The following is a 21986-nucleotide window of genomic DNA, read 5'->3' as shown; positions in this document are numbered from 1 at the left end:
CATTTCGAGAACGTTATCTGAGTCAAAGAAAACCTCAGCTATAAAGTGGAGACAAAAAATTGACCAAAACGAGGCTGCTTTAGAAAGCCCATAAGAACTGCCATTTATTAGACTATGCGAAGACCACAAGAAAAACAAAAAAATAAACAATAAAAAAGAACTTATTTTTGGAAAGGAAGAATCGTAAAACGACTGTAAAGAACTCAACATACTTCAAGACTGGAATATAGGCAAAAACTCAGAACGCAACACCTCCGCCCTGAAACAATTGATTCGATTAACTTAATTTTTATTGGCAACCAATGAGATCTGCCATTAATGATATAAAGTAATAAGACAGCAATAAATACAGTTAATACCAGCAAAACTCACAAATTCATTAAATCTTTTAAAACGAATAGCGTATAAGTCATAGAGAGCACTAGCTTGCACTGAAATGATTAAATTAATTGAGATAAACCCTACAAACAACCTATAAGTCCTGTAAGATAACACAACAAAAAGTACAACCTCTACTCGAAAAATTAAATAAAATTCTTCGAGAACAAATAAGGCCAAAGTCACGAAAACCAGTAGCGATGAACTCGAACAGATATTTAAATTTATTTAAGCTTCAAGTGCACCTAGTAAGACCTGTCATTAATAATACTGAGTGATAAGACAACAGAAATAAAAAAAGCCGCAAAAATCAAACACTCACTAATATTTTACGAACATAGCCGGCAGATTACCGGAAAATAGCCGCGATAGACGTTTGTGGTTTTCCATGAATTGAAACAACCAAAGGAATAAGATAGACAGATCGACCACCAGCTTTTTAACAGACTTTTTGGGTTAGATTCGGACTGTCATTTTTATGAGACACATTTGCTCTACAAGGAAAAGCTCTGAAAGAGCTTTTGCAAAATTAATATTCGATATTAAAACTCAAGACTATATTATTCAGGAATTAGGGTATATAAGTTTGGCACTACTTAGATGCACACTACTGATCTTTAATTAGTAAATGCTCATAAAATTTAAAGTTCCATAAGTGAGTTCAAAAGTCATTTTTTGAGTGAGATATGTCACGCAATTGGCCTAAAAGCAGAAATGACGTCACGAACACAAATTTTAACTGCAAAGCAATAGAAGTCACTGAAGTCAATTCCAAGAAGTCAATTCCAAGAAGTCAGGTCGTAAGAATCATCGACGGAGACGACGAATTAAAAAACCACGATGTCCCCAATAATCGCCGCTATCGCCGCTATATTAAAAAGAAATAGGCAAATAGGCGCAAGAACATAAATGCATCTTAAAACACTGAAAACTGAAAATTTATTCAAATAAAATTTATCACGCCACTTCAAAGGCAGTTTGAAAAAAAATACATTTCACGACTACTCGATTTTCGCTACCTTTACCTCTACAGCGTGAATATAATCACTATAAATTGACTTCTCACTGATGTGAAAAAGCCAAGTGTGAAAAGATCTTAAAAAAAAACAGCGCACCAATACAATTCAAAAAATTTAGATTGTAAAAATAGCAGCACAGCAAAATAGCCAAGCTGAGCTTACAGCTTCGCAGCAATAAAATAGCCGGCATATTGCAGCAAAATAGCTGCTATAACTTTGCAGACCTGCAGACTCAAAAGTATAATAAAAATTAAGACCGAGGACGAAAAAAATGCTAATTGCTGATATATAATTTTTTCAGAAACAAATTTGTTACGGAACTTGAGTGTTGTGTCTATTAGCTGCTGAGTTGACCTTACTTGTTCAATTAGCAACTTAACAGGGGGGAGGGGGAGAGAGAGAGGGAGAGAGAGAGAGAGATGAAACGTTATTTTGACAGTGAGGTATTTTGACGTTATTTTGATCGTCAGGTAGTTCACTTCGTTCTCGCGTGAATTAGTTCATTCGCATCTAAAATCTTACTCCAAAAAGAGAGAAAAATGCCGTCACTCAAGCGATTGAGTTAGAAATGCAAAGCAGAGTTAAAAGCAGATTTGAAGTGAGTGCGACGTCATATGGTTGAATAAAAATCTTGAAATAGCAAAGCCGGAAGAATTCCCGGAGTGGCTGCAAGCGACGTTCCATCCCAAATAAGCTATCAAACTATCATGCATGTGGGAGAAAGCGCAAATGACAAAATTGTGCACCATCTTTATTATTAATTATTTAGTTGGTCACAAAAGAAAGCATTGAGAAAAAAATTAAAATTGAGAACTACGATCTAAACGTTCCTGAAGCAAAAACAAAACTTTTTTGTCGCAAAATAAGCGCTCTATGCCTCGCCATAGTTTACTAGAACACGTCATGCCTAAGAAAATTACGTCATGAAGTGCAAAGAATATTTACCAATAACAGGATCGAAGCATTAACAAACAAAAAAACAATTATAGGATCATTGTGAGAACATACGAAAACGACTAAAATAATAAATTTTTTCAAACAAATTATTACCCAAAGATGGACGGCCAAAAAACTGACAATTTGAAACCTGTATTATTTAAAAATGTAAGGTAAAAATGGAAAGCCGAAAATTTGAAGATGAACAAAACTGAAGAACTCAAAAATGACAGGGCTAACACCTCTCCAGATAACCGGTCTCAAAAATACAGATATCCGGAACCAATTATGCAGGGAGAAAGATACCGAAGGAAAACACACTGCACAATCCTAAAAAATGAATTGAATTTTAAAGAGCGCAATCAAACTCTGAGGACCGAAACTGCCATTCAGAATTCATAACAATTTCTGGGTTCGCAGCATCTTAGTTAACTTTACTAAGAGTGTTCTCTTGCAGCAAAAATCTTTGAGTAAACTAATTTAATCTCTAGCAAAAATTAAATAGGAAAACGAATAAGGAAACACACTGAAACTCCAAATCGAAAAATAAAAAACAAAGGCTAACCCTAAGAAATCTCAGAGAATGAATGTCGTTTATGAAAGTTCATCAAATTCAAACAACCGCATCTTTTCGATTTCAAATTTAGTGACGATATCTTATCTAATCTTACAATCAGCTTTGTTTTACCAGCTGACTTATTTTCTGGATAAGGGCAATTTAGGTCACGCCAAAACGATCAAACATAAAAAATATTCAACAAAACGGTCAAGCAAAAAATTTGCGCAAAAGCACACACATTTACCGTAATTGCTTCAAACTTCGTTCGAGGGCACTTAACAAGAGTACCACATTATACCTACGCCCAGCTATCTCTTCTGTCTTCTTCACATTACACTTCATTACTTTCAAAAATCGATTTCGAAAAGCTTACTTCTTTCGACCTAAAACAGAGTCTGGCAAAAATTGGTACATTAAATTTACTTCAAAAACATACTTAACATACTTCTATTCTCTAATGAAAAGCTTTTTAAGTTGCGATGCTGTTTTCAGAATTTTAAGTTATCGAAAAACATGATTATTTACTTGAACCGTTCTTCACATTTTCAACTTATTTTGGTTATAGCACCGGAAATTTTGGTTATAAAGTTTTATATAATTGGATAAACCCAATTAATAGTAGAATAAACGGCTGCATCAAAAGACGCATTGGAGAGACTAAATTTTAAATGATCTATAAAACTACAAAGCCTGATTTTTCTTCACAAACTGTAGATTTCTATTTTATAGAAAAATTTAGAGAGTGAATCTAATAGTAAGAAAATTATTTATTACGTTGGTCGACAAATTCAAATTTTTGACAACTTTTTAAAAATATAGCATGAATCAACCATTCTTTGAAAAACCATCGGCGGTTATCTAGGTGTTCGAAAACTTTCGAAGTGATATTAAAGACAGAACTCGGATTATTATTCTGAAAAATCAAGTGTTCAATCAATAATTGCAATATCATCGAGTGACTACAAACTTTATTAAATCTAATCTCTGCCGCCGAACTTCGCTCACACTTTTATTTTGCTGCCATAGATATGCATGGTAAAAAAGACTATTCAGTGTTATGTTAATTTCTCAAAATCTAAATATTGAAATCTTGATACCGAAAAATCCGGCAAAAGCACAAAAAGTTTGCGCCCGTATTTGTCATTTTCACTAACAGCTATGAACACGGAATTCAGTAAAATCCGGCCCAAGCATTGGCAGGCAAAATAATTTCGCATAGAACTGCACCAAGTGTGCTGAACAGATATGATTTCATAACAGAAAACAAAAACCGACTGATGTCGGAAGAATTGCTCTCAAACGACAGGCGATGCAATTTAATTCAGGGGCTGTAGCCTCGATAAATTTTTCTTTAAGGGTGCAAAAACAGTTTACCACGCCGGTATTTGAACCATTGCCCTCCTTCTCCCTCGCCAGAAGCACTGCCCACTAGGCTATCAGGCGCTTATTCTCGATATGCTGCAATCAATTTTATTTTAGCAACAGCTTTACTTCGGAGTGATAGCAATAGAGATCATTCAAAAATGATGAACGAATGCGCGAAAAAGTTACTTGAGAAGTAAAAGAATGTTCTGGAAGAAAAGCGCAAAATGGTCAGGCGAAAAATTTGCATAAAAAAGACCAACATGTTTACAATAATTGCTATGAACTTCGTTCAAGAGCAATTAATAAGAAGTCAAATCAAATAGTTGATTAACAATTTCATTATTCCACAAGCCAAAACTTGCGAAATTTATAAAAATTCTCTCATAATCTAAAATTACGAAGTTACTTACTGCTTTGTGTAAGAAGAGGTCATCTTTTGACAGTGTGAACATTGAGAGTAACCCTCCTAGAACCCTGATTGTAGTTTCAAACAGATTGACCTCTTTGTTCACATCAGCTGTCCACGTGTGTTCAATCCACACCTTAGCCTTCTCCAACTCTGAAACCAATCACTAAAATTAAATTTCTTTTTCAAGACATTTTTGTTCGTTTTATAATTCTGTTTGAGGATTAATGCATGTTGGCAACAATAAACTTTTTTATAGCGTAATAGATTTTTATTCACATTGCTTAACACTAAGCTAATGTTTTTATTCTAGGCCAGGGTTTTTCACAAGAGTTAAGTGGACAAATTAAATTATAATTTGGAGCAGATTTCATTCGATTTTTACACTCGTTGACAACACTAAAGGCTCAAATTAAAGTTTTACAAGCTAAACTCGACAGATAGAACGTGTGTTGCTCTAAATTCTGGAAGAGTACTTACTTAGAGAGAAAAGAAACCCGACAGATTTTTGCCAGTCGGCAGCAAAAAGAACCCCACGTGAAATCTATTTCACTGCTCGATCATGTTTTCATTATTTCAAACAAGGATTTACATTGCGAAATCAGGTTAATTATGCTGAAGTTGAACAAATTTCAATGGGACTCAACTTAATGCTGATAACGAAAAACTGGCAAACGTCTATCTCGTTTCTCTACGTAACTAATCTAAATAATTTTAAGCTATTCAAATTCAATAATTTCTCTGTCGATAACTTGAAATAACTTAAAACATCACCGACTAATATCTGAGAGAATTGCTCTAAAACGACTGGCGAGAGGTTGTCTTCGTCAGTAGCTAGCTACGGTTAAGTGAGGCTAGCTTTAGCTTAATTGAAGGGGAGTGAGTTGAGCGCAGCGAGGGGTGGGGGACCTCTGGAACCGCTCTTCACACCATAAGTATAAGTCTCCAAAACATTTTCTGTGAATCGTAACTTTGATACTAGTGAGCTGAAAGGCTCTAAGAAAACTTAATTCCCGCTGGGCGCTACCTGTTTATCCCGTTTTGGAGGACGAAAAGTCAATTGGGTCAGACAAAAAATCGGTCAAGCGAAAAATCGCATTAAAAAAGACCAACAGGACTAATATAATTGCTAAAAACTTCGTTTGAGAGCAATGAAACACTTCGAAAACAAGCAGCCAAAACGCCGCGAGAAATGTATATGTTATCAAAGCAAGTAAGAGCTGGTAGCTCATACCACTGCCGTCAGCAAGATGATAAAATCTTAAACCGACTACCTTCTGACAAATTGCTCTCCAACAAAATGCGGGCGATTCAATTCAGATGGGGTGCAAAATTCCGGATCTTTCCGTTTGCGACCGCAAAACGTTAAGTACGCCCACTTTCATAGCACGCGTCATTAAATAGTAAATCATTGAAAAAATATGGCATATGCATTTGGAGGGTGATAATATGCACCCACTAAGCTTGGGGCGCAAACGGAAAATATCCAAAACATCACTAGGGAGGGATGTGAAACCCTAATCTACCGTATGTTAGACGGAAGCATTAAACACTCGGCTATCAGTTCCTTGCAATACCTTCTCTTAAAAAACATTTTGTTTTAGCAACAGACATAATTTCTGAATAAAAGTAATTAAGATCACGCAAAAATGAAGAAGCCAAGCGTGATAACGTCACTCGCGCAGTGAAGTCGGAGGAAAGTTCTTAAAAGCTCAAAACGGTCACACTAATATTTTGCATAAAAAAGACATGCTTACAATTGCTTCAAACTTCATTCTAGAGCAAAAATAAATGAATTAGCTACTGATTATTTATAACGTAAAATTTAGCAAGTGAGTCATTTAAATGATCACGCTGCTATCGTGAGGTTTTCAAATGCAACATGAACAATTTCCAGTGTTAACAGTAAATTCATAAATCAAAGCTTGAAAACTCCTATGGACCACGCTTTTGCGGTAGCTATTACAAATTACACTGATTTTTGACTCCTAAAAGCAATCCTGTCAGGTGTAAATACAACTTTATGACAGCATATCAGACAGTATAGTCTCGAGTAGGGAGCGAGTTAGATCAAGCAAAAAATTAAGATTAAGAAAAATAATACAGACAAACATCAGACGATTTACTCTTGAACGACAGCCAGCAGATGGACTGACTTCATTCTCACCTGCTTCAGCCTTTTGGGGCAGTAGTAGGTCAATATTTTGCATATGATAACTCAGCTAATTTTATTAGAGCATATCTAGGCCACAAGTAAAATTCAATAAAAAAGAAAGCAAACTTCCGCGCACTTTTTATTTGACTTTTAGTAGCAACTTTCGCTAATTCAGTCCAGCTGCTTAAAATTGAGAATGAGCAGAGCAAATTAGATTGGGCACAAATCAAGAAAACAAACGGTAATGCAAAAACTTAGCATTCAAAAATACAGACGACAACAATAATTGCTTCAAATTCGTTCGAGAGCAATTAATTCACCAAAACAGCTCGGAGAAATTGCGTTAAAAACTAGCAAGAAGGCAATAACAACAGTTAATTATTATTTCAGTTCATATTTCATGGTACAATCACTCTGGTACGCTTTCATGAATATTAGGGACTACCAATTTAACAGAAACTAATAATCCGTTAATGTAAATTATGTCACTATTCAACGTTGATTAAATGACGCTTTTAAAAATGGGAGATCAAAATATAGAAATGCATAGATGTTAGCTGCTCAAATGCATACCGAAGACATTCCACCGTTAGATTGCCACTTGCAATGGTACTTTTAAGCATTCATTTTCGAGAAGGGAGTTGTTTTACTCAAATATGGCTGACCAAAATCATCAGGATTTCGTCCCTTGAAATAATTGTATGTCAGGGGAAAAACTAGCAACGAGAGATAAATTTCTGTTCACACCGTCTTTCATGTCCATGATGTAGAGAGTGTCTAGACTGTCGATGAGAGTGAGTCCGAGGTTGAACCAGGTGTGACTTCTTCTGCTGATGGGCAACAGCTCGTCCATACCCCACGCCCACTTCTCATACCCATTCCACGCATGTCTGCACGCAGCTACTACCGCCTTCTGACGCTCCGCTACAACACAGTCACAGTTATAACCATTGCTATAGTCTTTCGGTCGGTCTTCTTGTTTCTTAATCTACTAAGGAGCGCAAATTTTTTCCTTTAAGATGCTATTTTCCATTTTCTTATCTTAACTGCTAAATTACAGAAGGGCAAAATACTTTGTATCAGATTTCATTAAAAAAACGTTTATAGATAACGTTTATAGATTTCGAATATTTGACAAACGCTACAGTCAGTCATGGCTGCCATTACAGTATTTAAAAGTAAAATCTCACTCCAAAATTTTTAGACGGCATTGGTGAATTCAGCATTAATGAATAGTATTTATGGCAACCCGAAAGGACAATTTTTCTCGAACAAATATCTTGATGAATACAAAAGTGATAAAGACAGCGTATGACATTGAATTGAACATGCACTTACTCTGGTGCTGTTCTGGTATGAATGTGACCACGTGTTCCTGAAACAGAAATGACTGGCTGAAATTCCCGTGAATCACAAGTTGTTTATAGACTACGGAAGCGTCCATGTTGTAAGCGCAGACCCGATACTTGAATAAAAGTCCTATAGTAGCAATTATATCCGAGTCCCACTAACCTGGAGGGGGCTGTTAACGACGATGAGATTTTTGTCTGTTCAAATTTCCTCCCCTCCTATTTTGTTTTGATACATGTGTGAACAAACAAAAGGTTGAAGGTTGTTTTGGACAGAACGGTTAATATAGCCCGCTAAGAGGTGGGACGAGTCATTAGAATAAACATTTAACATTATCTATTTAGGCACTATTTATACTCAACAGCGCGGAAAACTTAAAAAATATTTTTATTCAGTTTTCTTAACTAAAGTTCAGAATTATTAGACTTCAAATGAAACGGCTATTTCTTCCAATAATTTGGCAGCGCAAACGGCAAATTTCTTCTGCCCTGTGTATATTTGAAAACTGGCTTGACAAAATTATAAACCAAATTACTTTTTACGAATGCAAAAACATGAAACATACCCGGCAGATTGCCGGAAAATAGCCGCCGTTGATTCCAATAAGCATGATTGGGATTGAACGAATAGAATATATTGAAAAAAAAAGATTTTTTGTACAAAAATATTTTTTAAGTCCGATTTATTTTGATGGCATTTCGTAGTTGAACATACTTCTGTTTCTTAGAGAGAGGCTACAGGGGCTACTATCAACACCAATAAGCATTAGAGGTGGTAACTAAGACTTATAGGAACGACGTTCAAATAGCGGGCATCTAAAATTGGGCTTTATGGGTTTATCCCGTTTCTATTTCTGACTTCAATTTTTTATACCGACTCTGTTCATTTTGAATTGCTTTGTTTAGCAATTGATGTTCAAATTCACTTTTAGCAGAATGAGAGAAGAGAGAAACTAGCCTAGAGAAGTCAAAAAGATTTCACGCAAAATGTCGAAAAAGCGGCAAAATGGTAAAGCGAAAAAAAGTTTGACGAAGTAAAAAAACATAGCAGGACAAGTCCTGACGTACAATTCAAAGAATTTTCATTGACTAAACAGAAAAACTAGACTTAGAATGGACTATGAGTGAGTTGAGAAAACCATTTTTAAAAAACAAAAATCAGATAAAAAAATAAGAAAAAAACAGAAAATCAATGTCAAAATGCAAAATGCCGCATGTGAACAAAAAAACCACTAGCGAGAAATTAAAATTTAATTCAAACAAAAAAGCTTGGTCTAGAATGAGCTGTGAATGGATTGGGAAAACCACTTAGAAAAAAATCCGATCCAAAAAAACGAAAAAACAGTAAAAATCAGAGTGAAATTGCCGCATGTGAACAAAAAACCACTACCGAGAAACCGAATTTTTGTTCAAACACCGTTTTCTCACTCTACTTCAAAATTAGAGCGAAAAAACTTCACGCCGCAAAACCACTCGCTTTTTCGCTCCATTTCCTGTTTCGGCGTGACCAAAATCACTACTCCAATTTGACTTCAAAAATCATGAAAATGTGTGAACAGATCTTAAAAAAAAAAGACAGCGCCCCAATACAATTCAAATTCTTTGAATTGTAAAAAAAAATACGAGCGCAATAATAGCCGGCTGAGAAGATGAGGGCGGCTATTAATTATACGTTATTATATTCTACCACGGGGCGAAACGAAACACGGCCATGCAGTGTCTGCTTTCTAAAACGACAAAATGCAAAATTACACAAACCTTCGATGCTGCATTCTTCTTCAAAACAGTCGCTGGAACCCCCACTTTAGGCACCTCCAAAGCCGGCAGTAAATCCCCGTACTGATTTGAAACATCTTCCTGATCTCCGTTTTCGACTCTTGTAAACTTAGTTGACAACTTGGAGAATGTGGGAGGCAGAAGAGTTAGGAAGAGAAAGGGGAGGAGAGAGAGGACAAATAACATGGCAATGATAATGAGCACCAATCGTCTGTTTCGTCGTCTTCTGACACCACATTTCTGACCACAAGACTTACACAGCCAACTCTCTCCCGAAGATCGGCTTCTCCCATTTTTGTAAGGATTCTAAAAGCGGACAGTTCCTCGCCATAATACAACTACTGACAATAAATTACTTTTGAAAAAAATGCGATTTAAAGGCAAACTTTAGTAATACAGGCACCTATAACATGCCAATTCAGTACTAGATAAAAAACGAAACCGTCGAAAAAACCAAGTTGGATATAAAATGTACAGAATGTGATAGTAAGTAATGCAATTATAACGCTCTAAGAACTGACAGCATTAAAAATGGGAAACGACTGAAAAAATGGATAACAAAATGGGAAATATTAATTAATTCAACTGAGAATTGGGAAACTTTCGTCAGATCATGCGAAAACGCCTAATAGAATCAAATAAACAATAATCGCTAATAAAGTTTAGGGTCAATCTAAAGTATTATGATCTATAGGATCTTAATAATTGTATACCACTCAATACCATTAAAAATCTATTGTGCATCTTTATTGTATTATCTGTTCGAAAGTTTTCTTTTGACATTTATTAAATTTTCGTCAAATTTATCTCTAAAATGTATAGAATTTGACAGGCATTCTTAGTAATATACCATTCAATATCATAAGAACAAACAACTTTTCGTGACTTTACTCTATTGTGATTTGGTGCTTTGCTAGTGTATAAGAATCCGAGTAGTCTATGCTAAGCACACGAACGCCAGTTCAATACTTAGTACTTTGATATTATAATGCGAGCACTTGTGCACTTAGATTCTACGTCATAGACAAATAGATTTCGAGTCAAATGACTTGCTTGAGCTTTATATAACTATAATATTCCTTCCTATGATCATTTTTTCCATCAAATGGAGATGAACTTATCGGACCAAACATAAAATAATTCAATACATGCTTATGTTACAATAGTTGAAGATATCTACGTTGGCCAAATTTCAGCAATTTGAATGATCAATCACCTTTTAAACTAATCACATAACTATTTAGAAAAGAGTATAATATAAAATCAATCGAATTAATTCATATTTAGCAAATTAACAAAATTAATTTGTAATTGATCTGATAAACTTGAGATCTGAAAATTCAGAAAATTTACAGAATGACAAAATTTATATAGAAGCAACCACTGCCATTGAACGGGTTCAGATAACACTAACAATCGAATTTGATTTTCAAATAACTTTCAATCAAATCAACTTTCAATTTAAAATTTTTCTTGGAAAAAAATCACAATGACAAAGGCTGCTGTAAAATATTTATATAGATTTTAGCAGAACAGTAGCAGTAACAAATGAATAATAAATGTTCATTTAATGCTTATAGAGGTCATAATAAAACAATGTAAAAAAAAATTTACATGAAAAATCCCAAATTTTTTTATTTAACTCTCAGCAGTAAACTGTAGCCTAATTGAGTTTAGATAAGAATTCGATAGTGCAGGAAAGTTTTTGAGTTAAAAGATTTCCTGTACTGTACGGGCTTCATAATTTTTTAGTTTGACATGCTTTGTAAGTTTCGACATTTTTGCAATTTTCGTTTCGCTTATGTCTGTTTTTCACGAATTGTCAGTTTCGCTACTTTTCTGGAACAAATCGCAAAAAAAGTTTCTTCTCTGTGCATTGTCGTTCGAGTTTTTTGTTGCATTCCATGGTCTAAGGAAATTATTACTTTCGAGGATCGATCACAAGTATTTATGTAGGTCTAACAATTTTCGACCTTGAAAATTTTTTCTTCAAATTTTGCTTGAGCTTCGACAAAGGTTTTTCGCAGTTGATTTTCATTTTTTTTTCGTCAATTTTAGCAGCTTTGACAGACTTGAACATCTGAAAACTTTTCGCTGTAATGTGCTGATATTTTTATTACGAGTGATGCTTCTTTTTTAAACGAAGGCGGGAGACTTGCCCGGTGTTTAGTTGTCTTCGGAACCTTTTTTGTTTTGAAGCCATATTCCTTTCATCGATATCGCTGTAGCAGTATGTCTTAAAGGGATTTTCAGCTACAATGGTCCCTAGTTTACCCTGATCCTACCTTATCGAAAGTTTATCATCGAAAGTTTATCATACTCTCATCTACATCCAAGTATGCTCCATGAGTTGGTTGTAGAGCTACTTTGAACGCTTTATGATCTGAGCTGAACGATTTTATGAATTCATTTGTTTCTGATCTGTTGATTACTATCTTGGGTTAATGAGGAAAACATCTAGCTGCTGTTTATCCTTTTCTTTCAAGATTTCCTTGAAGTGTTTGCCCAATTTTTCAAGTACTGAATCTTAATACTAGTCATTAGAACTTAGAGTTTCCCAATTTGTGAAACTTTAAGCTTGAGTTTCCCAATTTCAAGCTTGAGTGAAAAAACTCTTTTTAAACAAACCCAACGAAAACAATCTATTTCTTTAAATTTTAGATCTACAATGAATGATACTTTTACGATCCCTATTACTTTAAATACATGTTCTTTTAATATTTAACCGTATTAATATGCAACGAATTCAAAGTAATGCATTGACCGTTCATTATCTCCGAATTAAGTTATCTGTATCACAAGTGCGTCTAAGTAAAGCGCATTTTTAGAAATGTCAAAATATCTAAAAAACAGTTATTACAATAGTAAAGAGCAGCACCTTAAGGGTTGAAGAATGCCCCAGGACATGTTCTGGAATGTAGATGGGAACTCCTGCCCCTGAATCTCTGCTGCTCATGATCTCATAGGCGCATTCATTCGCTAACCTTCTCGCCCTGTACTAGAAAAGTCCAATGACTTCTAAAAAAAACGTCAAGACCATATAGAGAACAGCCGTTAACACAGCGATGCAATTAAAAAGATGGGCATTACGGAGACATTTGATAGGCCAAGCTCTCACACTATAACGGTTCCATTGATAAAGAGAAGTAAACTAAAAACTGCTGAGCTCAGACGTATTAAGCTAGAAAAAATAAATAGATATAATTTTTTTACTAGTTTTTTTTAAATCAGACTGTCTAGAAAGGTGCTAGGAAAATTGGCCGACAGGGCGTTTAGCCGACAAGGAAAAAATGAGAAATTTAGCCGACAGTTTCATCATATTTGATAATAAAAGTTCATAATTGTTGTGATAAACTTATTAAATAGCAATTTTGCTATTTGATAAGTAGTGTTTTAGTTTTCTTGCCGACGAACCGGAAACATTTTTGGGCAGCCCTGATAAAGGGATTTTAGAGTTCCGGTTAATGATTAAAGTATTCAGAAGCCTCATCTCGTCTGATATATCTGATTTCCCACTCAAAGTCCCGGATAGGGCGGAAAAATCAATTATCATAAGACCCGGTTAGGGCGGAAGAGGTCAAATAATAAAAAATGGAATCTATCAGTACATTCAGAACGTGGGCGGAACAGACAATGTGCCTTTTCTGTAATCAAGGTGTACAAAAATGCGAAGAGATAATCTGTTCAACGTGTAACAAAATTGCACATCAGTCATGCGCAGGATTAAATATGCCAATTAAGGGCCATGTACTTTGGAATTGTATGGAATGCGGTCCACATTCATTGAAGATGCTCACAGCCATTGTCCTAGAACTGAAAAATAAATTGTTGTCACTAGAGGAAATTCCAGACCAGATCAGCTCTCTGAAACAAGAGATTAAGGTGCTCAAACCTAACTACAGCGCCGTTCTGCAGAGAAATACACAAAATGAAAGAGTTTTACCAGCTGCGTTCAGCAAGTCCGGAAGCGGAATTTTTGATATGGGAGTACCAAACCAAAATAAGAATCTCTACAACACCTTCAGAGGGCGTATCAACAGCACAACTAGCTCAAAAAGACAAAAACCAGATGAGGACGAGGACACAGTTATTACTGACGACTTGCCGATTAGAAATAGGATGAAAGTAAGAAAACAGAATTTTGGAGCAAAACAAAGTCAAAACGACTTCAATGGCATCAAGAAAAAACCATCGAGACGGCATATTTTTCTTGGGAGGCTGAACTCCAACTGCACGGAAGGCATGATCAAGAATTGGTGCAGCGAAGGTGGAGCAAAAGTACTGTACTTAAGAGAAATTACCAAAGAAGGCTCTAAATTGAAAAGCTTTCACTTAGTTTCTAAAGAGGATGCACATGAACTAATACAACTCGATAATTTCTGGCCCAGTACATGGGCGTTTCTACCTAAATGAGGAGGCTAGAAGTTGGCTTAGATCACTTCCGCCTGACTCCCCCACTGAACAATGACTCAACAGCTTCTGCTGCGCTCTGCTTAATGCGCGTTCTGTCAGAAATAAAACTGATCTTCTAGAAGACGAAATTCTATCAAATGACTTTGATCTTTTCTTCATCAACGAAACTTGGATTTCTTACAATACTGATGAAAATTGGTTAATCAGACAAATTTATTCTAATTCTCTTTGCTTTTATCACTTCAGCTTCCCAAGAACCTACGGAAAAGGGGGTGGACTAGCAATTATTTATAAAAACGCATGGTTGCTCACAATCGTTTGAGCACGTGTGGCTTCAAGTTAGAACAACAGAAATAATTCTTATTTGTTTACTCTACCGGCCACCTATCCCAAATACAGTTGAGTTTTGGAAGTTTTTATATGAGGAAGTTTTGCCTAAGTCACTCGAGTTCAGAATCGTAGTAGTTGGCGACTTTAATCTGCCTCACAGCAAGGCTCTGACCAGCTTCCTTGAGGCAACGTTTTTGACCCAACTAGTAAATGAACCGACCCATCAGAGTGGAAATGTGCTTGACCTAATTCTTACTAACGATAATGAACGTGTCTCTCTGATTTCTGTCAATGTGTTGAGCTTTTCTGATCACAAACTTATCAAGTTCAGAATATCATCCCTATTCAAGTCCAGAAATTGTAAACCAGCCACAAGAAAAATTTGGAGAAAAACAGATTGGAGTGCTTTTAACAATGCAGCAGAATTACCTCTCTGCCTGAACCAACACATTCACTGCCCTAACGACTTAGCAAATTTGTTACTCGAAACATTTTCTACGGCTGTAGAGGAAGCTGTCCCAAGCGAAAAGCGCAGTCTAAAACAAATGATATGCCCATTTTTTTACGAAGAGCTGGAATTTCTGAAACGATATCGCCGAAAGAGAGAAAAGTTTTACCAGAAGAACCCCTCTATTGAAAATGAAATTGAAATTCAGCTGTCAATTTCCAACTATAAGAAAGTTTTTAGAAAAAAGAAGTTAGCGTTTTTTGACAAAAATATAAACCAAAACTTGAATCTTCGTTCAAAATTCTCAAATTTCAATCAGCTCTTGGGCGTTCCCGGTGAACAAAAACTTCCTAAGAGTTGGGGCTCACATTCAAAAACAGCAGAGGAATTTAGGAAGTACTTCACAAACAAAATTGTTGACCTTAGAAACTCAATACCCAATCCCACCAAAACGAAATTGACTGATGTTTCAGTGTCCAGTCATATCTTTCTTTTTTCTCCCTTACACGAATTCAAGCTGATAGAGATACACAAGTTAAATACCGCACGTAGGAATCTTTCAAACAGCTACTGTGATCTGGATCCAATTCCCACCTCGGTTGCAAAACAAACTTTCCATCTCTGGTCTAATCATTTTATAAACCTTGCTAACAGCAGCTTCGAACAAGGCGTCTACCCTGATGTTTTTAAAGTAGCAATCATAAACCAAAGCTTAAGAAAGTTTCACTTGACCCAGAGGTAGCCAAAAACTATCGACCTCTTGCAAACACCATATTTTTCTCGAAACTGCTAGAACGACTAGCCACCGATGAACTCAAACGATATCTTGAAGAAAATAAACTGCTTGACGTCAAACAGTCTGCTTACAGAACTGATCACTCTACTGAAACTTGTTTACTGAAAACCGTTAATGATGTTTTAACTGATCTGAATTTAGACAAGAAAGTTCTTATTATTGGCCTAGACCTTTCTGCAGCCTTTGACACAATTGACTATAATATTTTTGCTGACATATTAGAAAAACGCTTTAGAATCACAGGGAAGTGCAAAAACTGGATAATGTCGTACTTAAATACAAGAAAACAGAAAGTACAAATTGGCAACAAGTTTTCTTTTGACTCTGATGTTAATTACGGAGTTCCCCAGGGTTCGATCCTGGGACCTCTACTGTTTACCATGTATATAACCCCAATTGGCGACTTCATGCGACAAAATGAGCTGAATTATCAGATATACGCTGACGACACGCTAATTTTATCTAATTTGAGCCAAACTGACATAAATTTACAAATCAACAACATAACCACTAAATTGTATAATCTTTTTCAAGTGTTTAATGAGATGAAGCTTAAAGTCAACGCCGAGAAAACCGAAATAATGCTAATTTCGTCAAGAAAACGGAAACTCCAAATCAATGAGGTTCAATTAGCGGACGAATTGCTAACCCTGAAACCGAAAATAGTCTCCCTGGGGGTAATTCTCGATCAGCACCTAAGCATGTCGGACCATGTCAATTCAGTTGCTCGTTCCTGTTACAATGAACTTCGTAAACTCTACAAAATAAAGCACTACCTCACTTTGGAAACCAGAAAAGTTGCTGTACAGAACCTCATTATTTCGCGTCTCAATTTTTGCAATTCTCTTTTGTCAGGGATCAATAAGATGGACATTATGAAGCTGCAAAGGGTGCAAAATGCTGCCTGCCGGTTCATTTTTTCCTTGTATGAATACGAGTCGTGTAAAGATTTCATGTTTAACCTGCACTGGCTGCCCGTTGAAAAGCGCATTGATTTTAAAATTTTAATTTTCGTTCACAAAATAATGCATAACTGTCCTGCTCCAGAGTACATTCGAAGTCTTATTACACTGCAGCCTAAAAATGATTCCAAATGATCAGTTAATTTGTGGAAAGCTGTTCCAGTCAGGTCTAAAAACTCTTATGGTGATAGAGCATTTAGTATTCGCGGTCCTAAGTTATGGAACAACTTACCAATTAATTTGAGAAAAATTAGCAACCACTACATGTTCAGGAGAGAATTGAAGAGTTTCCTTTTCACAAGTTATTATCAACGTTAATGTGCACGGTTAGTGCTGAAGCTCTTTTAATTCTAATACTCTTTATCTGAATAGTTTGCAGCAAAGTACTCGGTTAAAGTTGAAGATCGACAATTCAAGAGCGTGCTTTGGACGTATTCTTTTGGAAAAAAGCCCGGTTAGGGCTGAAGATATTTTACAAATTCCAATATTTTTTATGTATGAATTAATGAATTTGCAGTAAAGTACTCGGTTAGAGTTGAAGATCGACAAATCAAGTGCGTGTTCTGGACGTATTATTGTGGAAAAAATGCCCGGTTAGGGCTGAAGATATTCTACAGATGCCATGTGCCACCACCTTTGTGTAAAGAAAGGGTGGATAAAGAAAGACTGGACTACTACTACTACTACTACTACATAATTGGTCCATAAATCAGTAGTTTGGTTGTGATAGATTCATATCAAGTCCCATGGGCCGCTGAGGCATGGCCATGGCCCACGAGGCATGGCCAGATGCGGTAAACACGGTCCAACCATGGATAGACCTTCGTTACACTAATTGATGAAAAAACTGCGGAATAATTGTCCGCTTACGAAATAAGTATATTTGTCCGCTTACGAAATAGTGTTTTTTTTAGATTGGCCAATCACAGCTTTGGAGTATCACCGCCAGGCACTCCAATCAGTCAAAAGGACTTGTCATCAGCAAAGCCCGGGCATGCTCAACAATTCAGAAATAATACAACAACAGAGGAATTCAACGATAAAAATGACAGATTGAGTGACAGAAAAACCAAACAATAAAGATCAGCACCTTAAGATCAGCCCCTAACAATCAAACCAAAACTTGAACGACTTTACTATCTACCGGTCAGACAGAGAATACCGTAACATTAACCTGCACTGCGGATCCTTGGCTGCAGTGAAAAACTCTATGCTCTGAGAACATTAAGGTGGATGTTGAGTGTTGTACAATATATACAATTGTGTTCTTCAATATTAAATAGTGTTTTTCAGATAGACTGTTCTGGGATAGCCGTTGTTATCCCCTAAATGTTTATCCTTGGTTCAAGTTCATTGTCCAATGCGATTCGATCTTTACCCTGGTTTATCCGAAAAAGACTAAATCGTCACATCCTTGCCATACCCGGTTTGAGCTTCAATCAGAAAAAGAACAAAAACAGAAAACTGTTCAGTTCATACTCCGTAGATCTGTGCGACGTCGTACGGACAATATTATCTAGCACGATACGCTCAATAATTCGCTGACTCAACATAGAAGTAACAACTCCACTCAGATGTCGCTAGAAAGATTGACGAAGATCTTATTGTCGTTTGGCAATCAGATACAAGGGGTCGTCCATTGCACCCGTGAAGGTGCTCCAGATATTTGGGATCATATCAAAACCTTGAGAACCCAAGCTTTCCAAGTAGCAAACATTGCTCGTGAAATTCTGCCGAAGCAAAAGTCTAACGAACCTGAAATCCTGACAGAGTATCTTCAGTTGCATCAGAAACCTCTGTACGAACTTCGAACGTTAGCAGCTGTGAAGAGAGTCAACGGTGAATTGAATCGCTTTGCCCAGAAAAAGAAGAGACTATCAAAAGCTCGTCGTGAAAAATCTTTTCGCGACCAAAAAATCACGAAGAGCAAATAACTCTTGGTTCTCAGTTTATCATATGACATAGCTTGAAAACTCATCTTGTGCTACTTCGGACCGGTTTGAGTACCTGGGCCTTAGTATCACGTGCTGAGTTTATAGGCTGAAATATTGTGTGTTAGAATGTCTCGCAACTCCGAAGGGAAATGCAAAACATGTAAAAATCAATCTTGAAAACCTTCAGAATTCAAGGAATTCCAGAAGACCTGGAAAAGACAAAAGATGAGAACTTGATTTCAGTAAATGAGAACATAAAAGATATATTTGATGCAATTGAAGTCAACACGGTGGTTGAAAACGTGAGAAGACTTGGAAGGTTTGATAAAGAACGCCAACTGTTGGGACATACGGAGGATTTTAGCTAAAGCTAGAGAAAAATGGAAACTACTTTCTGATCGCAGTTTTTATGTACTTCCATCACTAAACAAGGCAGAATCCGAAAAAGAGAATATGTGTCTTAAGAAGAGGCGTGAGATGATAGAGAGCGGAACACCTGCAACTGAAATCAAAAGTAGAAACTTTGAACTGCTTCACAATGGTACGAAAGTTGATTTGGAAGAGCCATCCGGTTGACTAGAAAACTTGAATCTGATGTTAGTAAATGCTCGTAGTCTTTTGAATTTTGATAGATGAACTAAGTTTGCAAATGCTGTGACGACCTGTAGATACCCCATTGTCATCGTTATGGAAACTTGGTGGAATGACAATCCTTCAATAGCTAGCGCCTACAGATACACTTTAGCTGACTTTGAACAGGTATTCAGAGTTATTGAAGAATACAAGCAAAGCGCATGTTTGATTTGAGGAGACTTCAACCTACCAAAGGACAACTGGAGCCTAAATCACAGTGCAGGTGAGTACGAGCAATCGGTAATTGAAATGTTTGAAAAACATAACTTTCACCAAATAGTGGACTTAAGCACTTGTGGAAAGAACACACTAGATCTTGTGTTTGAACGGAAAGTGGAAAACACGACTTCCAAGATTGATCTTGTCTTCAGACAATTGTTTGACGTTTCAGATCACGATCCGATATTAATATTAATTAAAGAACACAGAGAAGAACTTAAAACCCCTGTCTCCAGTTATTTCAGCTTTTGCAACGCCGATTACGATGCGATGCGGCGAGAAATGACTTTGTTAAATTTCGAGGCTACATGCTTTACTAACATCGATCACATGGCTGAAGAGTTTTATGATTACTTTAAATCCTTAATAGAGAAACATTGTCCCAAAACGTACTCAACATGGACAGCTTGTGCCTCCCTGGTTTTCTAGGGAGACCTCTCATACTATGAAGATGCTGAGATCTGCTCGGCGAGCCCAACGAAAGAAACCAAACAGCTTAGTGCTATCGGAAAAAGTTTGGAGACTAGAAAATATGTTACTGGAACTTGCAGAAAAAGATAGGTGTCAGTATCAATAGAAGCTTGTGACCACTCGTGATACGACATTGATCATCAAGCACTTAAAGAGCCTTAGCGATACAGTAACTCTACCCAAAATACTTTCTCTAGAGGAAGAGACTGCCGATTCCACTCAACAGAAAGTAGACCCGCTAAATAGGTATTTTCAGTCTGTATTTTCTGAGAAGACCGACAACACGGTAGCCGATGACCTTCCGGAACCCACCCTAATGAATTTTGGTGTCAGATCAAAAAGAATATGAGCAACCTTAACAAACCATGCTGTCTCAAAAAGTCGAGGTCCAGATAACATTCCCGCCTGTTTCTTGAAGCAACTGGCTGAACCACTCAGTCTATTTGTGAGCCCAGACTTTAGGAACATCAAAAGATTAGGAAAAATCCCAAACTGTTGGAAAATTGGTGTTGTGTCGCCCATCCATAAAAAAGGTTGCAGAGCAAATGTCAAAAATTACAGACCAGTGACATTGCTGTCTATAGTTTCGAAAGTACTCGAACGATGTATGTATGATCCGATCGAAAAGCAGTTACCGGATCATTTAACAACCAGTCAATATGGATTTGTGAAAAAACGATCCGTTGTGTCAAACATGCTCTGTTTCTTGAACGACGTTCAAGTTGCGTTGGAAGGAAACCCAAATTCGGTGTATTCCTTATACACCGACTTCTCAAAAGCATTCAATAAGGTCCCGCATGCTGAATTGTTGATCACAGTAAGGAGAATTGGAGTGGGCGGGTGTGTACTTAGTCTTCTCAAGGACTATTTATGTAACCGTAAACAGTTCGTAAGATGTGATGGTGTCAGGTCGGACCTTCTCCAAGTATCAAGTGATGTTCCGCAGGGGTCCATTTTGGGCCCCTTACTCTTCTGCATCTTAATAAATGATTTGCCGACTTCCTTGATATCCAGCACCCCATATCTGTATGCGGATGACGTAAAATTCTTCTTTATTGACAAAAATAGCCAAGAAATTCAAAAAGAAGTTGACAGAATCTCATTTTGGGTATCCAGGAACAAAATGTCACTTGCTGCTGAAAAATTTTGTTATATAGCCTTTAAGGGACAGTCCCTCAGCCTTACGATGAATAACACTACATTAGAGCAATCCAAAAAGGTGACTGACTTGGGAGTGCAGCTAACAGGTATCCTGAAAGCGGTAACACAAAAGCACCTCAAGTCTAGGCTTGCGAAAACTAATCGAACTTTCGATTTTGTGAAGAGAAATTTATCGAAGAATATTGAAACGAGAGTGAAAATTTGTGCTTACAAATCCCTAATTTTACCCTTGATAGGAATCCGTCGTACTTTGAAAACATGGTATCCCTTAGATTAATTCTGCTTCCTATGTTTTTGCAACTCAATGATTTACCTCTATTGTCTAAAGTTTAGAAGAAAACTTTAAAGAAAAACCATGATAAAGAAGACGCATTTCCATTGATAGAAACCTATAAACACCGATTTGGTAGAGTTAAGAGCAGATTATTAAAAACATTATAAAAAAAACGCACTTCCATTGATAGAAACCTATAAACACCGATAAAAAGCAGATTATTCAAAATTCCAAAACTGAGAACCGAGAAATTCAGAGAGAACTTTTACTTTCGAACTGCCAAATTTGCCAACAATCTGCCTGAAGAAATAGACTTTTCCCAGCCTTTGGGACTCAAAAGACGTGGTCTGTCATTCATGTGGGACCGTCTGATGTTGAACTTCAACGAAAGAGTAGTGTGTA

General features: G+C 36.6%; 2 protein-coding genes across 2 annotated transcripts in view; one reads left to right on the top strand and one right to left on the bottom strand.

The window, feature by feature from the left end:
- LOC142335902 (endoplasmic reticulum mannosyl-oligosaccharide 1,2-alpha-mannosidase-like) overlaps positions 1-12994 on the bottom strand; it is a 54544-nt gene extending 41550 nt beyond the window's left edge. The window contains exons 1-5 of the mRNA XM_075384264.1: positions 12822-12994; positions 9926-10249; positions 8157-8193; positions 7566-7742; positions 4668-4816 (exon numbers count right to left, since the gene is read on the bottom strand). Of these exons, the coding sequence (XP_075240379.1) occupies positions 4668-4816; positions 7566-7742; positions 8157-8193; positions 9926-10249; positions 12822-12899 (765 nt within the window). The 5' untranslated portion in view covers positions 12900-12994. The remainder of the gene's footprint in view (positions 1-4667; positions 4817-7565; positions 7743-8156; positions 8194-9925; positions 10250-12821) is intronic.
- A 130-nt stretch (positions 12995-13124) lies between these two features.
- LOC142335904 (uncharacterized) overlaps positions 13125-21986 on the top strand; it is a 534872-nt gene continuing 526010 nt past the window's right edge. The window contains exon 1 of the mRNA XM_075384266.1: positions 13125-13309. The gene's annotated coding sequence lies outside the window, so the exon portion shown is untranslated. The remainder of the gene's footprint in view (positions 13310-21986) is intronic.

Source organism: Convolutriloba macropyga, chromosome 3 (genome assembly GCF_964194025.1).
Source record: "Convolutriloba macropyga chromosome 3, txConMacr16.3, whole genome shotgun sequence".
In the NCBI taxonomy this organism is placed as follows: Eukaryota; Metazoa; Xenacoelomorpha; order Acoela; family Convolutidae; genus Convolutriloba; species Convolutriloba macropyga.
The sequence above is the reverse complement of the archived record's forward strand: the minus strand, read 5'-3'. Positions and strand labels throughout refer to the sequence as shown.